The 17,960-nt window shown below is 36.7% G+C and overlaps 4 protein-coding genes, 1 long non-coding RNA gene and 1 other non-coding gene across 6 annotated transcripts; 4 read left to right on the forward strand and 2 right to left on the reverse strand.

The window, feature by feature from the left end:
- Nucleotides 1–416: 416 nt before the first annotated feature.
- Nucleotides 417–490, forward strand: TRNAT-AGU (transfer RNA threonine (anticodon AGU)). Its single transcript has one exon. It is a non-coding gene; the product is annotated as a tRNA-Thr (tRNA).
- Nucleotides 491–2,146: 1,656 nt separating this feature from the next.
- Nucleotides 2,147–2,598, forward strand: LOC141827204 (uncharacterized). The gene is made up of 2 exons (XM_074714443.1): nucleotides 2,147–2,365; nucleotides 2,434–2,598. The coding sequence occupies exons 1-2, from the start codon at nucleotides 2,147–2,149 to the stop codon at nucleotides 2,596–2,598; spliced, it is 384 nt and encodes a 127-aa protein (XP_074570544.1).
- A 1,347-nt stretch (nucleotides 2,599–3,945) lies between these two features.
- Nucleotides 3,946–6,183, forward strand: LOC141827945 (DNA repair RAD52-like protein 1, mitochondrial). The gene is made up of 4 exons (XM_074715292.1): nucleotides 3,946–4,322; nucleotides 5,343–5,380; nucleotides 5,446–5,540; nucleotides 5,810–6,183. Exons 1-4 carry the CDS (start codon nucleotides 4,000–4,002, stop codon nucleotides 5,951–5,953), a joined length of 600 nt encoding a protein of 199 aa, XP_074571393.1. The 5' UTR covers nucleotides 3,946–3,999; the 3' UTR covers nucleotides 5,954–6,183.
- Nucleotides 6,184–6,934: 751 nt separating this feature from the next.
- On the reverse strand, nucleotides 6,935–10,234 carry LOC141826444 (cytochrome c-like). The gene is made up of 3 exons (XM_074713691.1): nucleotides 10,039–10,234; nucleotides 9,274–9,407; nucleotides 6,935–7,220 (listed from the first exon to the last, which is right to left on the reverse strand). The coding sequence occupies exons 1-3, from the start codon at nucleotides 10,148–10,150 to the stop codon at nucleotides 7,128–7,130; spliced, it is 339 nt and encodes a 112-aa protein (XP_074569792.1). The 5' UTR covers nucleotides 10,151–10,234; the 3' UTR covers nucleotides 6,935–7,127.
- Nucleotides 10,235–11,053: 819 nt separating this feature from the next.
- On the reverse strand, nucleotides 11,054–12,998 carry LOC141826443 (amino acid permease 4-like). The gene is made up of 6 exons (XM_074713690.1): nucleotides 12,854–12,998; nucleotides 12,553–12,786; nucleotides 12,361–12,454; nucleotides 12,064–12,278; nucleotides 11,823–11,962; nucleotides 11,054–11,729 (listed from the first exon to the last, which is right to left on the reverse strand). The coding sequence occupies exons 1-6, from the start codon at nucleotides 12,960–12,962 to the stop codon at nucleotides 11,085–11,087; spliced, it is 1,437 nt and encodes a 478-aa protein (XP_074569791.1). The 5' UTR covers nucleotides 12,963–12,998; the 3' UTR covers nucleotides 11,054–11,084.
- Nucleotides 12,539–13,854, forward strand: LOC141826445 (uncharacterized). The gene is made up of 3 exons (XR_012601639.1): nucleotides 12,539–13,018; nucleotides 13,168–13,346; nucleotides 13,771–13,854. It is a non-coding gene; the product is annotated as an uncharacterized LOC141826445 (long non-coding RNA).
- The last annotated feature ends 4,106 nt before the right edge of the window (nucleotides 13,855–17,960 follow it).

Consider the following 17,960-nt stretch of genomic DNA (forward strand, 5'->3'; position numbering starts at 1 on the left):
AAGGCAGCCGAATAAGATTGATCAAAAAACGCGGTTTTAGGAGGGAATACTGAAAGCGATGGATTTAGAGAGAGAGAGAGAGAGAGAGCGGCCAGCGGCGGAGCATGAGATTCCCGGGTGGCGGCGAGCGCCGCAGAGATGCAAACCAACGGCGGAGATGGGATCATTTCCGCTGCGGCGGCGTGCAATTTATGACTACGCTGTGTCAACGTTACTAAACGGGAAAACAGAGGATGATAGATATTTGTGGGCCCAGACAATGCCTCCAAAATCTATCATTTTTATTAATCTTGATTATAAATATTAAATATTTTAAATAGCATTTATAAGAAAAAACTTAAAAAAGGAATTCTATGATATAAGCATCGCACATAATAAATAACAAATTATAATAATTTGAATGAAATAGACATCCAGCTTTCATAGCTCAGTTGGTTAGAGCACCCGTTTAGTAAGCGGGAGGTCTTGAGTTCAACTCTCAATGAAAGCATATAAATATTTTTGATAACACATCTTTTGACCTTCAACATCAGTTTAACTGCTGTCATTGCTGTTTAATATAACTCTCACCTTTTACGCTTTTCTTTATCCAAAAAAAAAAGATTTTCTTTAAAAAAAGAAAGATAATTTTAAATATTACTTATTTCAATTTTATTTTTATTTTAAAATATTTTTAAATAATTTATTTTATTTAAAATTTTTAAACTTCTCTAGTTAAGCATGATCTTTTCATTCCTTTTATACATCAGTAAATTTTTATAAAATATATGTAAAAATACTGATTTATCTTTTATCGTATCAAAGTATACCGATTCTATATTTCGCATGCTTATTGTATGTCTATTCATTATTTTTTTACTTTTTTTATTTATTTAAATTATAAATATTATTATTTTAGTTGATCAGTGGTTTTAACAAGAAAAATCTTAAATCAATTTAATGGTTATACATCTTATTTTCACATGTAAATTTATTTTAAAAAATAAGAATATTTTTATAATTTTATATATTTAATTTTCATTCTCTTTTTTTTCTTCACAAATATGGTAACACATATTAAGTTAATAAGCATTTCATTCCTCCCAAATAAAAAGAACATAAATACTTCTCTTTCCCCTTTTTCCTTTCCCTCTCTCTCTTTTTTTTCTTTTCCCTTCCGTTAATGAATTTTCTCTCGTCCCATCCAAACAGAGACTAAGTTGTTTGTGTTTATCATTAACTTTTTTTGCATTCAATTGCTAATTCGTCTGCAGTTATCCATCATCTTTCTTAACCAGTGCAACATCCCAACTGCATGCTCACAGTCGCACTCATCTTAGTTCTTAATTAACAGGAACAAGAAGAAGAAGGAGACAGGGAAAGTGATGGACATATGCACGGTCTCACTGCATCACTGCAGCTCACAATCACCTTCCTCCTTTCCAATTATACTTCAACTCCTATGATAAGGACTTCAAATTAACAAGCTAGGTCATCACAATTATACTTCTCCTCTTCTTCTTTGCATCATTCTGCTCCTTTACAATTCATAATTCTCTTATTCTGCTCAATGATTCCTCATCTTGTGCTTGGTGTAGGGAAAAGAAGAGCCAGCCTACAGAGATGAGGTTGGATTTATTCTTCATCACTCCTTTCAAAGGGGACCCTTTAAACTTGCTTTTGGAGATTGAAGTGACACTCGTTGTGTGATCCTCCTTTCTCCACACTGCTAGCTCGAATTGAACACTCATGGCTAGGCTATTCTTGTTGCCTAGAAGAACAAATGGAAAAAGAAAAAGTAAACAGGTTTAATTTGAGTCCTTCATGGCTGCTGTTGTACTGTGTTGACAAGGAGGGACCCTCGATGCATCATGGACTCAAAAGCTTTGCTCCCTTGTCTTCCTACTTCTTTTCTCATCAGTGATCATCAGACAACCTGCAATTATCGCTGCTGTTCTTCATAAAATTGTATATGTTTGACTCCATTCTCATTCTTTTTACTCATTTTCATCTGTACTTGATATGGGTAGCTCAAATGGATCATTTGCTTTTGGGTTTCTGATAAAGACCTGTCCTAAGGCTCTACAACAAGTATCATCATCATCATCATTAGTGGCGAGACCTTCTTTATATTCGATTTGGATCGTCCGGAAATTCTCGAATGCAAATGCGCAAAGGCTCCATGAGTGCCATCTCCTTTGGTTTGGCAGCCACTGCAATCTTGGTTGCTATGTTCCTCATCATGGCACTGTTTGAACATCTTATCATACCGAGGGTAGCCTCGCGCCGGTCGCGGCACAATGCCGGAGATTCATCGTCGGAGATTCGCCGGTCGCATCATGCCCCCCCGGTTCACTTGCACGAGAAGGCCCGAGCTTCAGTGGCAGTGAGTTCCATCGTGGTTCTAGCTCAAACAAGATCAACTGCATGACATTGTATTCTCTTTGACTGCAGGTTGGGAATGAGCATGAAGGTGATGTGTTTGTCGTAATGCCGGGAGAAGAACATCCCACGTTCCTGGCTCAGCTTTCGCCTCTTCCTTCGCCGAGAGAGGGACCGACTAGGCCTTCGTGCGATGGTCCTTCTGTGAGCTTCATGCAAAATGATGTGGTTTTGTGATCTTCCTTACTGCTCAAGCACAGGAGACAGACAAGAACAGAGAACAGAAGAGAGAATAATGGATTGGAGAGTACTCTTGTATGTTTTACTAATGGAATTAAGGTTACGAAATAATATATAGGCTGTTGGAAATGTGTGAATGGAAATGAATAAATGGATATAAATTGGTGAAATTAATTTTACTATGTAATTGAGAATGATTTTCACATTGGAAGATTAATGTAATACGACCAATGTATATTAAATCATAATTTATAAATAATATGAATATGTATATATGAGAGTATTTTTCTCACGTGATGTTCCGACCGCACGACCTCACAATGAACTTGCAAAAGGCCTCCTTGTGAGAGGTAGGGTTGTAAATGAATTAAATGTAGGTTTATGAGTAAGTTTAGTATTCAACTTGGTAAAAAATTATTTATGTTCGTTTAATATAGTTAAATGAAATAAATTTGAATAATTTATTAAATTATATGAACAAAATTGAATATATATGCGTTCAACTCATTAATATTTATGAATAAAAATTATGAATTGTTCGTGAATAATATTCATTAACAAAGTTTGTGAATCATGTTCACTAATAAAACTTTCATCAATATGATAAAATACTTTTAAAAAATGTTAAATAAATAAATAAACTTATATTATCAAATTTAATAAATAATCAAATAAAATTAAAATTATAAAATTAAAAAAAAAATCAAATAAACTTAAAATGAATCAAATGTTCAAACTTAGTTTAAGCTCGTACAGCTTAGTATGTTGGTTAAATAAGAGACATAATTAATGGATTTAATTAGAGTAAAGCTTGGCATTTTGACATAGCAGTATTTTATTGACTAAGATGGTGATTATAATATATTTGTTTGATGGATTTTAGAAATTAGTCCAGCAATTTTACAATTTTATTGACTAAAATGATGATTATAATATATTTGTCTATAGGATTGTTAACAAGTGAAGTTGTTCACGAACTATTCGAGTCTTAATTTGAAAAAAAAATTATTTGAATTCATTTAATTAAGTTAACAAACCAATTTCGAGTCTAATTTTGAGTTCGAAAATATTATCAAACTGAGCTTAGCTATATTAAGAGAGGTTCGTGAGTTTGGGAACACGTTCCTTTAGAGACTTGTGAATTTGTTCATTAAGAGAGGCTTGTGAATATATTCGTTTATCTTTTATACATATATATAATTAAATTTTACATGAATTAGAAATTAGTCCATCAATTTTATAGATTTGCAAGATCATTGGGCCAAGGTTGTCAAATTGAAAGCCCAATTAAACACGGGCGAGGGTTAAGCAAACGTTGCCCTTTAAGGCCACGTCGTGAGTCGGAGACTAAACCCACGACTCCCTAAAACCTAACACGGCGGCGGCGCGCGCGGTGCCATGGCTAGCTGGGTCCGAACCCGCTCCCTTCTCCCTCGCCGCGCCTCTCGCTACGCTGCTTCGCCGTCGACTTCGCCTTCACGCTTCTACGCTGCGGCGGCGGCATTCGCCAGGTCCTCTTCTTCCTTGGCCAATAAGGCCAAAGCAGGCCCCCCACTGGAGCAGGCACCAGCCACAGCGGCGATTGCGGAGGACGATGACGTGCCTACCTCGGGAATCAGCCGGCCTCTGTCGGAGATCCTTAAAGAACTCAACAAGAAAATTCCCGAGCCTCTCATCTCGACCCGCGTCGAAGGGGGCGTGGCTCTAAAATACGTTCCTTGGTTTGTCTCTTTCAATGTTCTGTTTTCAAAAACTAATCTTGTTTGAACTAGGTTTGGAATGCTAAAAATTCTATGAAATAGTGAACATTTTATAGATCGAGTTGGTGTTTTTCTGCAACATATTCTTTTGTTTACCTGTTCATTCTAAAAGACGCTTCATTAAAATCCACATTTGGGGTTTCAGAAACTAATCTAAATGTCTGGTGATTTGCCCATTGGCAAATATGTGTTTTCGATGTTCAAGTTCAAATCTTTTATTGAAATTTGTGTAGTTTATTGCCATTGTTTGCGACACCGTTTTGTTGTGAGAATGTCTTTGATGGACACATTTTGTAAAGGGTAGAGAAAACCAAAGAAAATTCTAGTTAATGCAATAAAAAAGTTAATTTTATTGCTCTGAGTATTTCCTGTGATAAATCATAAGTTGGGATTTGATTCAAAGTTGGGATTTACACAACTTGATGTTCTTTCTTTTTCAAGAAACTACAAGTTTATTAGATTTCAAGGTGTGTGCGACTGTTTATTTTGCTAGCATAAACTCAAAAAGTTATTTGTTTATTAGTGTAAGATATTTGTTGTGATTCAACATTATTCTGTTTTCTAACATTGAGTGCGTTAGTTCCTACATTTACACTGTTTACAAGTTCACTAAGTGCAAACGATTTGACATGCTAACTAGCTTATCATCTTGCAATTCTTTATGTGAATTACCGGATGAAGTCCTGTGATGATTGATGAAATTAGAATTTTCTGTGCAAACCATGTGTGGAGTATATTTGTTGAGAACCCTAACTAAACATTCAATATGCAAAAACTGAAGTCCATATAAACATCTCTACTTTCATTCAACATTTTCGGGGCCATATAGTTCTCAAGGTGGAGACTTCTTAGTATGGTTCTCCTCGAAATATGAATTTTTGATGCAGTTGAAGTTGTTCTACTATTTGTTGCTAGTCTTCCAGCAGATATTTCAAGTATGCATTTCCTCCCTCATTTCACTGTGCATGTTATATCTTTCAGGCACTTCCTCAATCGAATTCTAAATGTGCATGCCCCTGGTATGTAGTTTCTTTCATGGACTGTGAGTTTCAAGTGTTTATTGTCTTACATATATTGTTTGTAGAATGGTCTGGTGAGATTCGAAGTATTGTCTATTCGGCCGATGGAAGTTCAGTCCATGTTGTGTATCGGATAACGCTGTATGGTACCGATGCAGAGGTACTTTCTCAACAAACATCAAATTCAGTATTGATGTTTTGAAAGTAAGATAAATATTTGCTCAGCCATGAGCAAGATACTTATGTGCCATTATCTTCATCATACATGTATAATGTAACAATTGCACAATTGAAAGCCTTAAGTAAGATCAAATCAACTTGTGTACTGCATTAGGTATTTTAGTTTATAGACTCAGTATTTTAGCCTAAACTAGGTGAATGCAAACAGATGATTTGTTCATTTATAATGCTTGAATGACCTCTTTTCAGATATATAGAGAAGCTACTGGAACTGCTGCAGCTGATAATACGAGCTATGGGGATCCTGTGCAGAAGGCAGAAGCAATGGCTTTCCGCCGAGCATGCGCCCGTCTCGGACTAGGACTTCATCTTTACTATGAAGATGCATCATAAAATGCCTGCTTAACATCTTTTTACTTATGACTACTACCAGGTTTTGATGGCAAGTATTGTTTGTGTGTGCTTGCTTCCCTCATTGGTAGTGCTCCTATGATGCAACAATATCTGTACTAAGTTAGTAATGTACTGTTCTTAGTTTGTGCTACTAAATAGAAACTGTAGTATCGTATAATTGCTGTCTATTTTATTAAGAATATAAGTTGTTAGGGGTCTCCTTTGTCAAACTTTACTTGACAAATACATCTTTGAAGGAAAGAATTCTATCTTTTAACTCTAAGGGTGAGTTTGGTTGGGGGTAATATGTGATTATTCCGGTTATCCACCTAAGGTTATCAACAAAAACTGTGTTTGGTTTAGGTAATCAATGATTCCGGGGTAATCTTTTATGCCTGACACGTCAGCATATGTCATCAAAAAGGTAATGCAATCCGGAATCACATAATCAAGGAAAACGTAGGTTTTCCTGGATTCTGGGGTTAAGGCCTTCCTTAATCGATCAGACGATCGATTAAGACTCTTTGACCACGTGATCAATTAAATGTCGCAAACTGTTTCTCAAAAATCCTGTAATCGATCAAGTAATCGATCATATCCTTCCTTAATCGATCACTTGATCGATTAAGACTCTTTTTCTCAAAATCGTGTAATCGATCAAGTGATCGATTACACATGTTCATAATCGATCACTTGATCGATTATTATGGGTTAAACCAACCAAAGTTATGTTTCATTCCCTATGACCAAGGTTATATGATTATTTGGTAATCACATAATCAAGATAATCGCCGATTACCTTTAACCAAACACGCCCTAATAATTTGACATTACAATAAAGGATCAGGCACTAATTACCAAAGTTGCACTGCACAACATAAACATTACGGACCACGTCAAAACCATAGAGTTTGAAATTGCCACTGCGTACAACCTTGGAACACAAAATCACCTTATAAAACAAATCATGCATCACAAGAATTGATAAAAATTCAAGTTTGTATTTATTATATTCAACCAGCAGTTTCGCAGGTACAATATAAGTATGTGGGGTATGGCGAGGAACAATCTTCCAAGAGGCAATTAATTTCTAAGAGCAAGAAAATTTTTTCAAGTTTCAGCTGCTTATTACTAGCAGAGTATCTCTGAGATCTAGAGGCAAAAAGACCATAAATTATGCCGTGGATGATTTGAGATAGGCGATGAGGTCGGCGCGCTCCTGAGGCTTCTTCAGACCAGGGAAAACCATCTTAGTTCCAGGAATGTACTGTACAAAGAGAAATCAGTCAGCAACCGTCTACTCTTAAGCAATAAATTCAACAGGACCAATAACAAATACTAAAGATAACATTCTAAAGGCTTGAATCATTTATGGAAAGTTCACCATTTGGTAGTATAGGATATATATGAAGTGTTACATGGGTGTTTGTAGCTACAAACCCCAAAAAATAAGTTTTCCATGTGAAATTATATCATTTGTAAACTAGTATCTAGATTGCATCACATTATATTCACATTCCCCTCTAATTAGTTAGTTTTGTTGGACTGTATATCAATGCCCACGGTGCAAAATCTCCTCGACTTGCTATCACTTTCTGATCCACCTAATGTGTTGATTTGCCAAAAGATGAGTTGCACAAAGGCAAAGAAATGTGTTAATATAAAATATGCCCATCAGCTAAGATTTGATAATCATTAGTCTCAGTACCTAAAGAAATAAGTTGAGAAAATGCATCTGAAAAAGATCATGAAAATTGATCCAAAATATAAAACAACGAGCAGAAGTTTAGAGAAGAAAAAGGGTAGGTAAAGAAGAGAGAAAAACCACCAATCTCACCCTATTTTTACTCAATTTGATCAACTACAATGATATATTTGAATTCCAATCAGATCTATGGTTCTTCAACCACACTCACACTCACACCCAAGACATCTGCCTGATTGAATCAGTTTTTGCCGATCCCAATAGAACTCAACCAATCGATCATTAGATTACCAAGTGTGGCCACCATCCTAACCAATAAGAAAATACCAAAATGGCAAAACCATAAACCCAAACTATTATGTATTAACTTCATTTGCTGTCATATATTAATTGGTGTAAAACTTTATCGGATCATCAGATGGTGAAAGAAAGAATCATGGAAGTTGGACTTGTAAGAGACCTCTAATGAAGGCACTCAAATTGCTTGGCCTAGAAGAACTTTGTGAGAAATTTCATCATCGTCCAACCAAAGATGTAAGGTTTCTAGAAGAATATCTAGTGGCAGGTATGCCTCATATGAATTGCCAGAAATAATGATAGAAGTAGTGGGAAGACCGGAACAAGGAAAAATCAACAAGATGCAATGCAGCACTAAGAAAGAAAGAAGCATATTAATGTTTAACCCGTTACTGCACAGCTCAAATTTGTATAAAACTGGTGGATGTGATTTTAAATGGCTTAAGCAATGCCACGATGTGAAAATGTAAATCAAACAAAGTTTACTGGGTGGTGATCTCACAGCAAAAAGTTTATGATGGTTATTGCGCTATGCAAATTTTAGCCACAGGCAATCTATAAAATGGTTAGTTTGTAATACGATGAACATTTGCATGAAGGAATATAAAACTATAAAAATCAAAAATGCATTATAGACTGATTAATCAAATAGGTCAATCATTCTACGGTAGCTAGAGCTGCTAAACAGTCTAACATCAACTTGTGAAATTGAACCATGACAAACTACACTATATTTAGATTATGGCCCTAAAGTTATCTAGTGCCTATAGCATCTCTCTACAAACATTTGATAATTGAGTTCATGAAAAATCCTAATGAATTTCATGAAAAATCCTAATGAATATTTAGACCATTAAAAACAAAGTGTAAATAATATTATTATCTCACTGACTGAAAATGGTAAATCACTATGTAGCACCTGCCCTTCTTTGGTTAACATCAAAATAAACAATTTACATGATTGAACCTAAATTCCAGTCCCCAACCTATAACAAGATCTTAGTTCCAGCAAAGAAGCACCATCTCAAACAGCATAGTATCCATAGAGAAATGGCAATTCACTATGTGCAAAGTCATCAATCCATCATACAAGTATGCAGAGTAAATAATAAACTACATTTGATATTATAATGTCATCGCTTCAGATCAGTCAAAATACCACCACTCAAGCTTCTGGCATTGACACATTAACCAAGATTCTCAAAACTAGTTCAGATTGGAATATTTTAGGCAGATCATTATAGGAAAACAAAATATCTAAATTATATTGGAACTAATCAAAATACCAAATATGATGGCAAGAGTCTATTCATCAAACCTTCTTAGGGTTCAGCAAGTAATCATACAAAGTTGACTCCTCCCAAATGACAGCCATATTCTTGTTGGCAGTAGAGTACGAGTAACCAGCAGTGGTACCAGATTGTCTCCCAAAAAGTCCATTCAAGTTTGGTCCTGCTCGACAAAGACAAATTACATCCAAAAAATTGGTACATTGATTGATATCCAACAAACAAAAAAAAAGTAAGTGGATCGAATCAAAATAAAATTTTGTGCGGTGCACCCCATGGGAAGACAAAGGACGATATAAGAATAAATACACAATTTTCTAGAGTAAATAAAAAACAAAAAAATGCCTATGTTCAACATACAAAGGGCAATCATTTGTACCGTACCCATAGCTCATACACATAACAACGATTTTTTTTAAAAAAAATCAAAATAACTCAAATCTCTATTTTATTTCGAGAAACCAATAGCAACCAATTCATGATTTACCAGAATGTTCTGTGCATCCAATGAGAACAATATAAAATCAACGGTTAACTCTAACATTAGGAGCAAATCATTTCGGTATGAAACCAAACCCAAAACATACCATCAAGCAAGCAATCAATTCATGATTTATCGGAACAGTCAAGCCAAAAGGAGAGATTTTTTAAGAAAATCTAGATGATCACCAGGCGACCGAAGCATAAAAGATCTGATTAGATAATTGAATCGATGAATAGAATAGAGTATCTAACAATTAAGATCTTGAGCTCCAGCAAAAAAAACAAATTAATAGAGAATAATGGAAAGACACCTTGCTTGTGGCCGGCTCCCTTCTCGACGGTGTGGCACTGCGCACACTTGGTCTTGAAGATCTTCTCTCCAGATTTGGCATCACCTGGAGGAGCTTCAGCGAAAGAGGCCATGGATCGTATTCTTCTTTCTTAGAGGTAGATCTGAAGCTTAGGGTTAGGGTTTGCGGGATTCAATCCGCCGCCGCAGAGACAGAAGGTCCGAACTCCCTTTATATCACTTCCATTGAATGGTTAAATAAATAATTCTATCTTTTCGTACTTTGGCCCACTAATGTTAAAATATCAAAAAACGACCCTTCAACTCTTTTCTTTTACGTCCCTAAAGTTCATTCAATTTGATTTTTCTTAAAACAAAATTTTATTTTATCAAAAACAAAATAAGATTGTTAAGGAAAAAATTGAAAAACATTAATTTTATCACATGATTCATTTCTAATGACTCTAACATTTGCCAAATATTTTGTTTTTTAATTTCCAATTTATTTTTTAAAAAATAAATGTAAACAATTATTCATGAATTAAAGTTATTATTTTTTAATTACTACTTTATCTTTAATAAAAAAAAGTTCAAAACAGTCTTAGAATTTTCTTTAAATATTCCTTGGTGACAATTCTATAAATATTGGACTCTATTTTTTATTTATATTTAAAAATTCTTTTATTATTAATGATCAATTATTTTTATTTTTTTGATTAATATGTGTATTTATTAATATAATAAATTAATCTTTTATCGATTATATAAATAATCCTTTATTATAGTTTCATTTATATTTATCATTACTAAATAAATATTTTTTAATTTTCCTCTTTCTCAAAAAAAAAAAAACAGAACCTTATCGTAATTATCATGTTTATTAACATCCAATTATTTGAAGGCAACTAAACACGTATTTTTATTTATACATTCATAAATATAATCATTAGTGACATGGATGGGTCATCGGTAATTCCAATTCTTTTGGGGGTGTTTTTCGAAATTGACACAGTGACAACAAATAGGCCAAGCCATTTGAACAGGGCCGGCCCGGCCCATTATCTGCCCTTAAAGGGCCGCTACCTTGAGGTCGCTCAGGACTCCGGCGATGGAGCCGGCGGCCGCGGCGACGGTGATGGCGAGGCACGCCAAGCTAAGTATCTGGAGGCACACCCACTTGGTGCTCCACCTCTCCACTTTCTTCTGCACGATGTACATCTCCACCGGGAAGTACACCGTGAGCGGCCAGAAGCCGACGGCACCGAGCAGCCCCACCACGTCGTTGAAGAAGGGCAGCAGCATTGACACCACCGTCGTCGCGACCACGAATGCCGACCTCCATGTCGTCCTGAAAAGATTGAACTTGTACGGCGGTCGGTCCCCCGGCATCGGGATCTTGAGCTCGGCTGTGACGAGCCGGGACTTGGGCCACGCTCGGGCCGCCCACTGCTCGACGAAGGCGAAGAGCGGCTGGCAGTAGACCTGGTAGGCGCCTACGAGGTGGACGACGATGGCGACGTTGGCGATGTCCAGGAGCCAGTAGGGGTTGTAGAAGCCAAAGCCGGTCAGCAGGTTCCCTGGCGCCATGTCACCGAAGGCGGCGTAGCCCATGCACCCACAGAGCATGTAGAAGATCGTGGTGGTGAGCACGCTGATGAGGGTCGCTTTCTTCATCACCTTCGCCTCCGACGGTGGTGGGGCTTTAATTGTGTCCTAAAGGTGTTTGTTGATATTCCACAGTGAGTTTTTACGAACAGAAATTAATAAAATCGCGCTCTTTGGATTTATTTAGCGATCTTGATATACCTGTATCTCTATCAGGATGATGGAGTAGGAGTAAGCGAATGCGATGTCGCCGAAGGCTTGAAAGCTGCGCCATATCTTGTCCATCTCGCTTACGGTGCCGATGCTGATCCCAGTGAGACTTCCTCTGATGCCTCCATTTTCTGGTAAGAGAAACACAGTTCCGGAGATCAAATTTTTTTATCGATGAACTTGAGTTGAATTATTGAATTTCTACTAGTTCATGGCTTGGTGAAGTGTTTACTGATAACTTGGACGATGCCGAGACCGAGTCCAATGGCGGAGTAGGTGAAGGACATGATGGCGGCGACGATGGAGAGCCACCAAATCTGGTCGAAGTCCGGAATCTGAGAGAAGAGGATCTCAACGATCGCAAAGATGATCATGTAAGGATTGTTGCTCACTTGGCATGGGCTGTCATCCCCATGCTTGTGGAAACAGTTGGACCTCTTGACTGCCCTGTTCCATAAACAAAACCAACATCAAAATCCAATTTTAACAATGGATTAAGAATGAGGTACTATTTATTTGCTCCACTTACACCATGCTAATGGAAGCAGCAATTGTGTATCCGATCGCAACACCTACAATGTTGAGGTACTGCAGGTAGCCACATACCTTGACCTTGAAACCATCTGTGTTTTTAAATGCAAAGCAGAACAGAGACATCTTACAAGTGAGTTTTGGATGCAAAAGTTCATATTTTGCGACAGGTTCAAAGTATTGGACTTACTGAGATTAGCTTGGACAGCATCCATGTAGGTGTAGTTCCGCTTTCCAGAGATGGGATCACCAGAGCGGTAGCAGTCAGCGAGGAGAGCAGAAGTGTAGTAGGTAACAAACGAGAAGAGTAACATGACGGCGGGACCAGCAACCCATCCAAGCTGACCAATTGCCCAGGCCAAGGAGAGGACACCGGAGCCAATCACCGCCGTGATGATGTGTGCACTTGCAGTCCAAACAGTCCCTGTAAAGCCTCAAAGTTAGCCAATTATTTGAGAAGAGTTGAAATTTTGGAAGAACAATTAAATTACCAGTTCTCTTGAGCCGGCCATCATCATCAAAGCATTTGGTGGGTTCCTGTGGCAGGCCTAGTTCTAGTGCAGCTTGGTGATAGTAATTTGCGGTGCCAATATCGGGCATCTTAATCCAAAACAAGAATTCAATTCAGAGAAACAACAGAGTATGGATAGAAAACAGTAAGTAAACCATTTCATTTTACAAGAATTCTTCAGTTGTAGCACTGAAATTAAAATACTGATTGAGACTGTACTCTGCTGATAGATTATAAATAAAGGTTGCAACTTTGAACATTGATTTCTTTCCGATTGATTAAATGTCATTGCAGTAGGAATTGCTCAACGAACAGAAAGCACTAATGACATAAATTGAACATTTGAACTCACCTTCTGCATTGAGATTATGATCACCTTCTACTCAAGGGAGATTTCAGGTGGTGATGAGTACAGAGGGGGCTTCATTGTCGACTTTTATAGGCACTGGCAGCATGGTCTTCGCACTTTAGAGGTGCACATCTTCTCCCTTCGTGTGTGAAATTCTAACCATTCTTTTGTAGAGGAATAATAATATGATGCATAAATAAGTTCCTTCATACTGAATTTTATTGGTTGTTGCTTGAGGCATTTCCTTATTCCCACTTTGTGTGATTGAGGAGATTGTGCTTGTTGTATATGATCCAGTGAGTGGAAAATTTACTATAAAATTTCTACTTGCCGACAAGACACTGTTTAGTTTAGAATGCAGAACATTAAGTTGATAAAGATCACCATGGCTAATTTGTCACCTTGAGAATATGAAATCGATAGAATAATATATTTTGGGTTGCTATCACTAAATTCTGGTCACTTCAGAAAGGAATACAAGATTTTTGATTTCTTTTCTTAGGTTTGATTACTTTTACTGGATTTATCAAACGATTCTTTTGCTCCAGGAAAAAGAATGGCTGATCAATGGTGCTCAGAGAATCTGCTTACCTATAGATGAATGGTTTGTAGATTGTTTCTTGTTAAATAATCCGGATACCGAGCCCTAGAATTGCCTTTCAGATGAGAATCTTTGACCATCTTTTTTTGTCTCCACAATTTAATGGTCGGTTGCTGTTGCAGGATTTCTTATTAGGAACTTGCAAAATTTATTATCTTGATTATGTTTCAGCCAATAACTAATGTTTTAGACTCATTGAAGGTTCTTAGACTTGATCAGGATACGAAAATGAAAGGAAGTTGACTCCTTATTTTTGCTCCATCTATAGCCTGTTGGATCAAGTTGGTCATATCTAGATTGTTGTTACTGAGATGGCAATGACTAGCTCAATGGAGCAGGATTCTTAAAACCTCTAGTACTGTAAGTTTTAAGAAACAAGATAGCAAAATATATTTGCACTACGAGACTATTAACACTCGCTTTGCTTGACATTTCGTCGCTTCTTGCCAGAGTAGTGCCCCTTTGCTAGCCCAAGCTACACTGGTACTGATCACTCTAACAAGCACAAGATGGTCATGAAGATAAGGGTTCAAAAGACTAGCAAATGGCCATTGAATTTTCAAGTCTTTATGAGGTAAGTTTCTGTAGAATAATATATAGTGGCTATTTTCGTCAGTATAGAAGGGTAATTCCCGCAAACCTATTGCCATATAAAAACTGTATTTCGCCAAAATATGAACTACACAAACACACACTTGTTCACAACACAACTCAAGAAAGTTTATGTAGGAAGAAGAAAATTGTAAACCCATAACGTTGGTCAGCACTCAATTGGAGCTTGTTCTTGTTATACCTTTTTGCATTTTGCCTGATAAGTAGCAATTTGTGTTAGTGCAGGAAGTGCTAGATGATGGAATCTAAATTTGGATAATGATAAAGGATTCAAGTTAAGTTTGTGAAGTGATGATGAGCTCAACTAAGTGTGCAGGTAGCACAGAGAAGTCCTAGTTGCGGCTAGGCAAAGAAAGTCTTAGTTGCGGCTAGACAAAGGAAGCCCTGATCTGAAGGTTAGTCGAAAGACTTAGTCTGGAGGACTAGAAAAGGAAGTCCTGATCAAGAGGACTAGACAAGAGTCTTGACAAATCAAGAGCATCAGGCTAAAGTCTAAGCAGGTTTGGATGATCAGACGTCTAGCAGTGGAAGACCTGGGGGTCGAGGATCGAGACTGAATAAAAGTCCAACATGTATGGAGGACTTGAGTGGCAAAAAGTAAATTCTCCCCAGTGGAGTGGGTGAGGATGCATTCCAAATAAGGAGAACAATAGGTGTCGGTTTGACCTAAGATTTCATTGAAAATCTAAAGTCAAGATCAAATAGTTTGCTAAATTGTTAACTTTCCTGTTATATTTTGGAGTTTGGACTAACTTGTAATGCAAAAAAAGGAGCGGCTGAAACTTTGTGTTTCAGACGTCCTTATTTAAATCAAGACGATCGGACGGGCTAGGTGCTCGGATTGGTTTTAGGCGATTGAGCGTCAGCGGAACGGGCCAGCGAGGCAAATGAGATGGCAAAGTCCCAGTGGTTTGGACACCTCAACCTCCAAGTGTCCAAAGAGGTTCTAGACGTCCGAATCTGGATAAGGCGTTGCGGAGTCAAAGTTAATCCGACAACTTCCACGTCAACATACAGGCGTCTGGAAGAGATGCAGGTGTCCAGAAGATGCCGGGTCAGCGTCGAAAGTGGATCGACGGAGCGATGTGACAGCGCTTGGAAGGACTTTCAAGCGCCCGGATCAATCTATATGTAAACAGTTGTGAGGGGAAACCCTAGTATCAATTCAAGAAGCCTCTATGACGATCTCCTGCGCGTAAATCTACGATCCGGAACACCGTTGTAATGTCGAGAAGCTACACCGGAACACCGTTGTAATGTCGAGAAGCTACACCAATTACTGCACATCCATATTCTCGAATGGTAAATTACATATTGCTTTTTGTACTTAAAGTTTTTAGGACGGTATAAATGTTATCGATCCTAATCGATTGTAAAAGCGATAAAGTCTTTCTCATTAGAAGAGAGTTATTTTAGTGGATTGTTTATCGAAAACAATCATTGATCGTGGGTCTTGGAATAGCAACTTGTGGCTGTGAATCAAGTAAAATCAACTGTATTCATTCTTGTTATTTTCCGTTGTACGTTCTGATTTACGCAAGTTACGCAAGTTTTTCCTAAAAGAGTGAAAACGCAAAATAACACTATTCATTCCCCTTTCTAACACTCCTATTCGATCCTACAGTTTGCTGCCCTCTTGCTCAATTTATCATGAAAACAATACCGGTAGGGCGGAGTCCCAGCCACTCGTCGCCCATGTTTTCGAAGATCATCCATGTCCCTTTCATCCATCCAGGCTTCACTTTAGTTGTCACAACTGTTTCAAGTTTGGAGAGGAAAGTTGGTTTGTGAGGGGGCACAAGTGATCTTGTCCGACCCATCGGCTATAAATCCTTTCTATAGATCATTCTACATCGATGAGTTGACTCTTAATATCTCGGGTATTTTGATGATTTAGATTGCATCAATTTGAGACAACTAGTTCGATCCATCGCGCGGACTAATTGATCGAGTCACGCGGACTAAGGTAACTGAACTAAGTCAAACCGATACAAAGGCGAGAGTTTGAGTGAGGACGTAGATCGTGTGCGCCTACGAGCCTCGCACACTCTTCCTCGTGCATGACTCAAGGCTCTCTATATGTGAATTTCGGGGAGTGTTCATCTTCACGGCCACCATTCCCTAAACCATATAAATTTGGCTTAGTCAACGGTTTAAAGAGATTAATTAAGCCAACGGAAGAGGTCAACTTCCTAATGACGCATGATTTATGTTGTCGTGTTGACTTTAGTTTATGTGTTGTAAGAATATAACAAGTCAACTAGTCACTGCCTATATTTTAGATTCTTTGTTTTTTGTTTGTTTGGTTGACTTTCCCACAATATGTCACGTGCTCACTAAAAAATCGAACATCTGCGGCGGTGAAGGTTACCGGAATAGTATAATGTTTGTCGTATAAAAAATAATTATGTCCCTATATTCCAAATGCATTCTCTATAGCTCATCATTCCGCATAATCAACATTACGCAAATGAATATTAAACACGTCGAGTGCATCATACGTATGCATAGAATGACACACAGACGCCTAAGTCCACCCTAAAGATTTAATCATATCTAAACAAAATCTAGAAGATTTTGTTTTTTGTTTTTATAATTTAAATATCCAAGTTTTTGTCTGATTAATATTGGAGGTAAATCGTTTTTTCCTCCTAGTTTAGTAAATTTGGAACATATTTATCCATATCAAAATTTAAAATCTGATCTTTAATTATTTATTCTCCAAGTATTTCATCAATTGTTTTTACCATTGTCATTGAATTATCGAATAGCTATTTGCCATGAAATCAATTGTTTTAATATTTCATCATGATAAACTAAATTTATGATCAAATTATTTCACATTTGAACAATTAGCCATAGAATATCCAATCAAATGCCTAGGACATAGTTGGTTATGATGAGAGTTTACCAATCAAGTCAATTTTCTTAATTTATTTGATCGTAGATCGATCGTGTGAGTTGTTTGAATTTCACCTTTTATTTTAAATATCTAGGATTTACTAAAAAGTTTGTTTTTATTTTAAATATCTTTCACTCAAGGAATTCAAGTTTTTTGTAAAGAGAATAAGATAGATAGGAATTTAATTTTTTAAAAGTCATTAATTTTTATATTTTAAAAAAAATTCTATTAGGTTTTATTTTTAAAAATTCAATTTATTAGAAAAGTTTATTATTGTATTTTTAAAAATTATAGGGCTTATGATTCCATATAATAAATTAGTTGTTGAAATAACATAATTTTTATATTTTTTTTTAGGTGAGAATCGATAATCCTTATTTATCTGTTATGCTGCGTTAATTAGATTAAAATAGGACGAGCAAAGCGGAAGGGTAGTTTAACAAATAAATATTTGGATAAAAATCAAAATGATGTCCATTTCATTATTCAACAGTTTACATTTACTCAACTACTTTTCCTAACTATTTGTATTATTTAGTACCCCATCTAATAAATCAGATACATTGCAATAGTACCCCATCTAACTTCTGATCAGATGCATTGTAGCAGTTATGATTTTATAA

Source organism: Curcuma longa, chromosome 4 (genome assembly GCF_044706935.1).
Source record: "Curcuma longa cultivar G26 ecotype Majalengka, Jawa Barat chromosome 4, ITB_CL_G26_1.1, whole genome shotgun sequence".
Lineage (NCBI taxonomy): Eukaryota > Viridiplantae > Streptophyta > Magnoliopsida > Zingiberales > Zingiberaceae > Curcuma > Curcuma longa.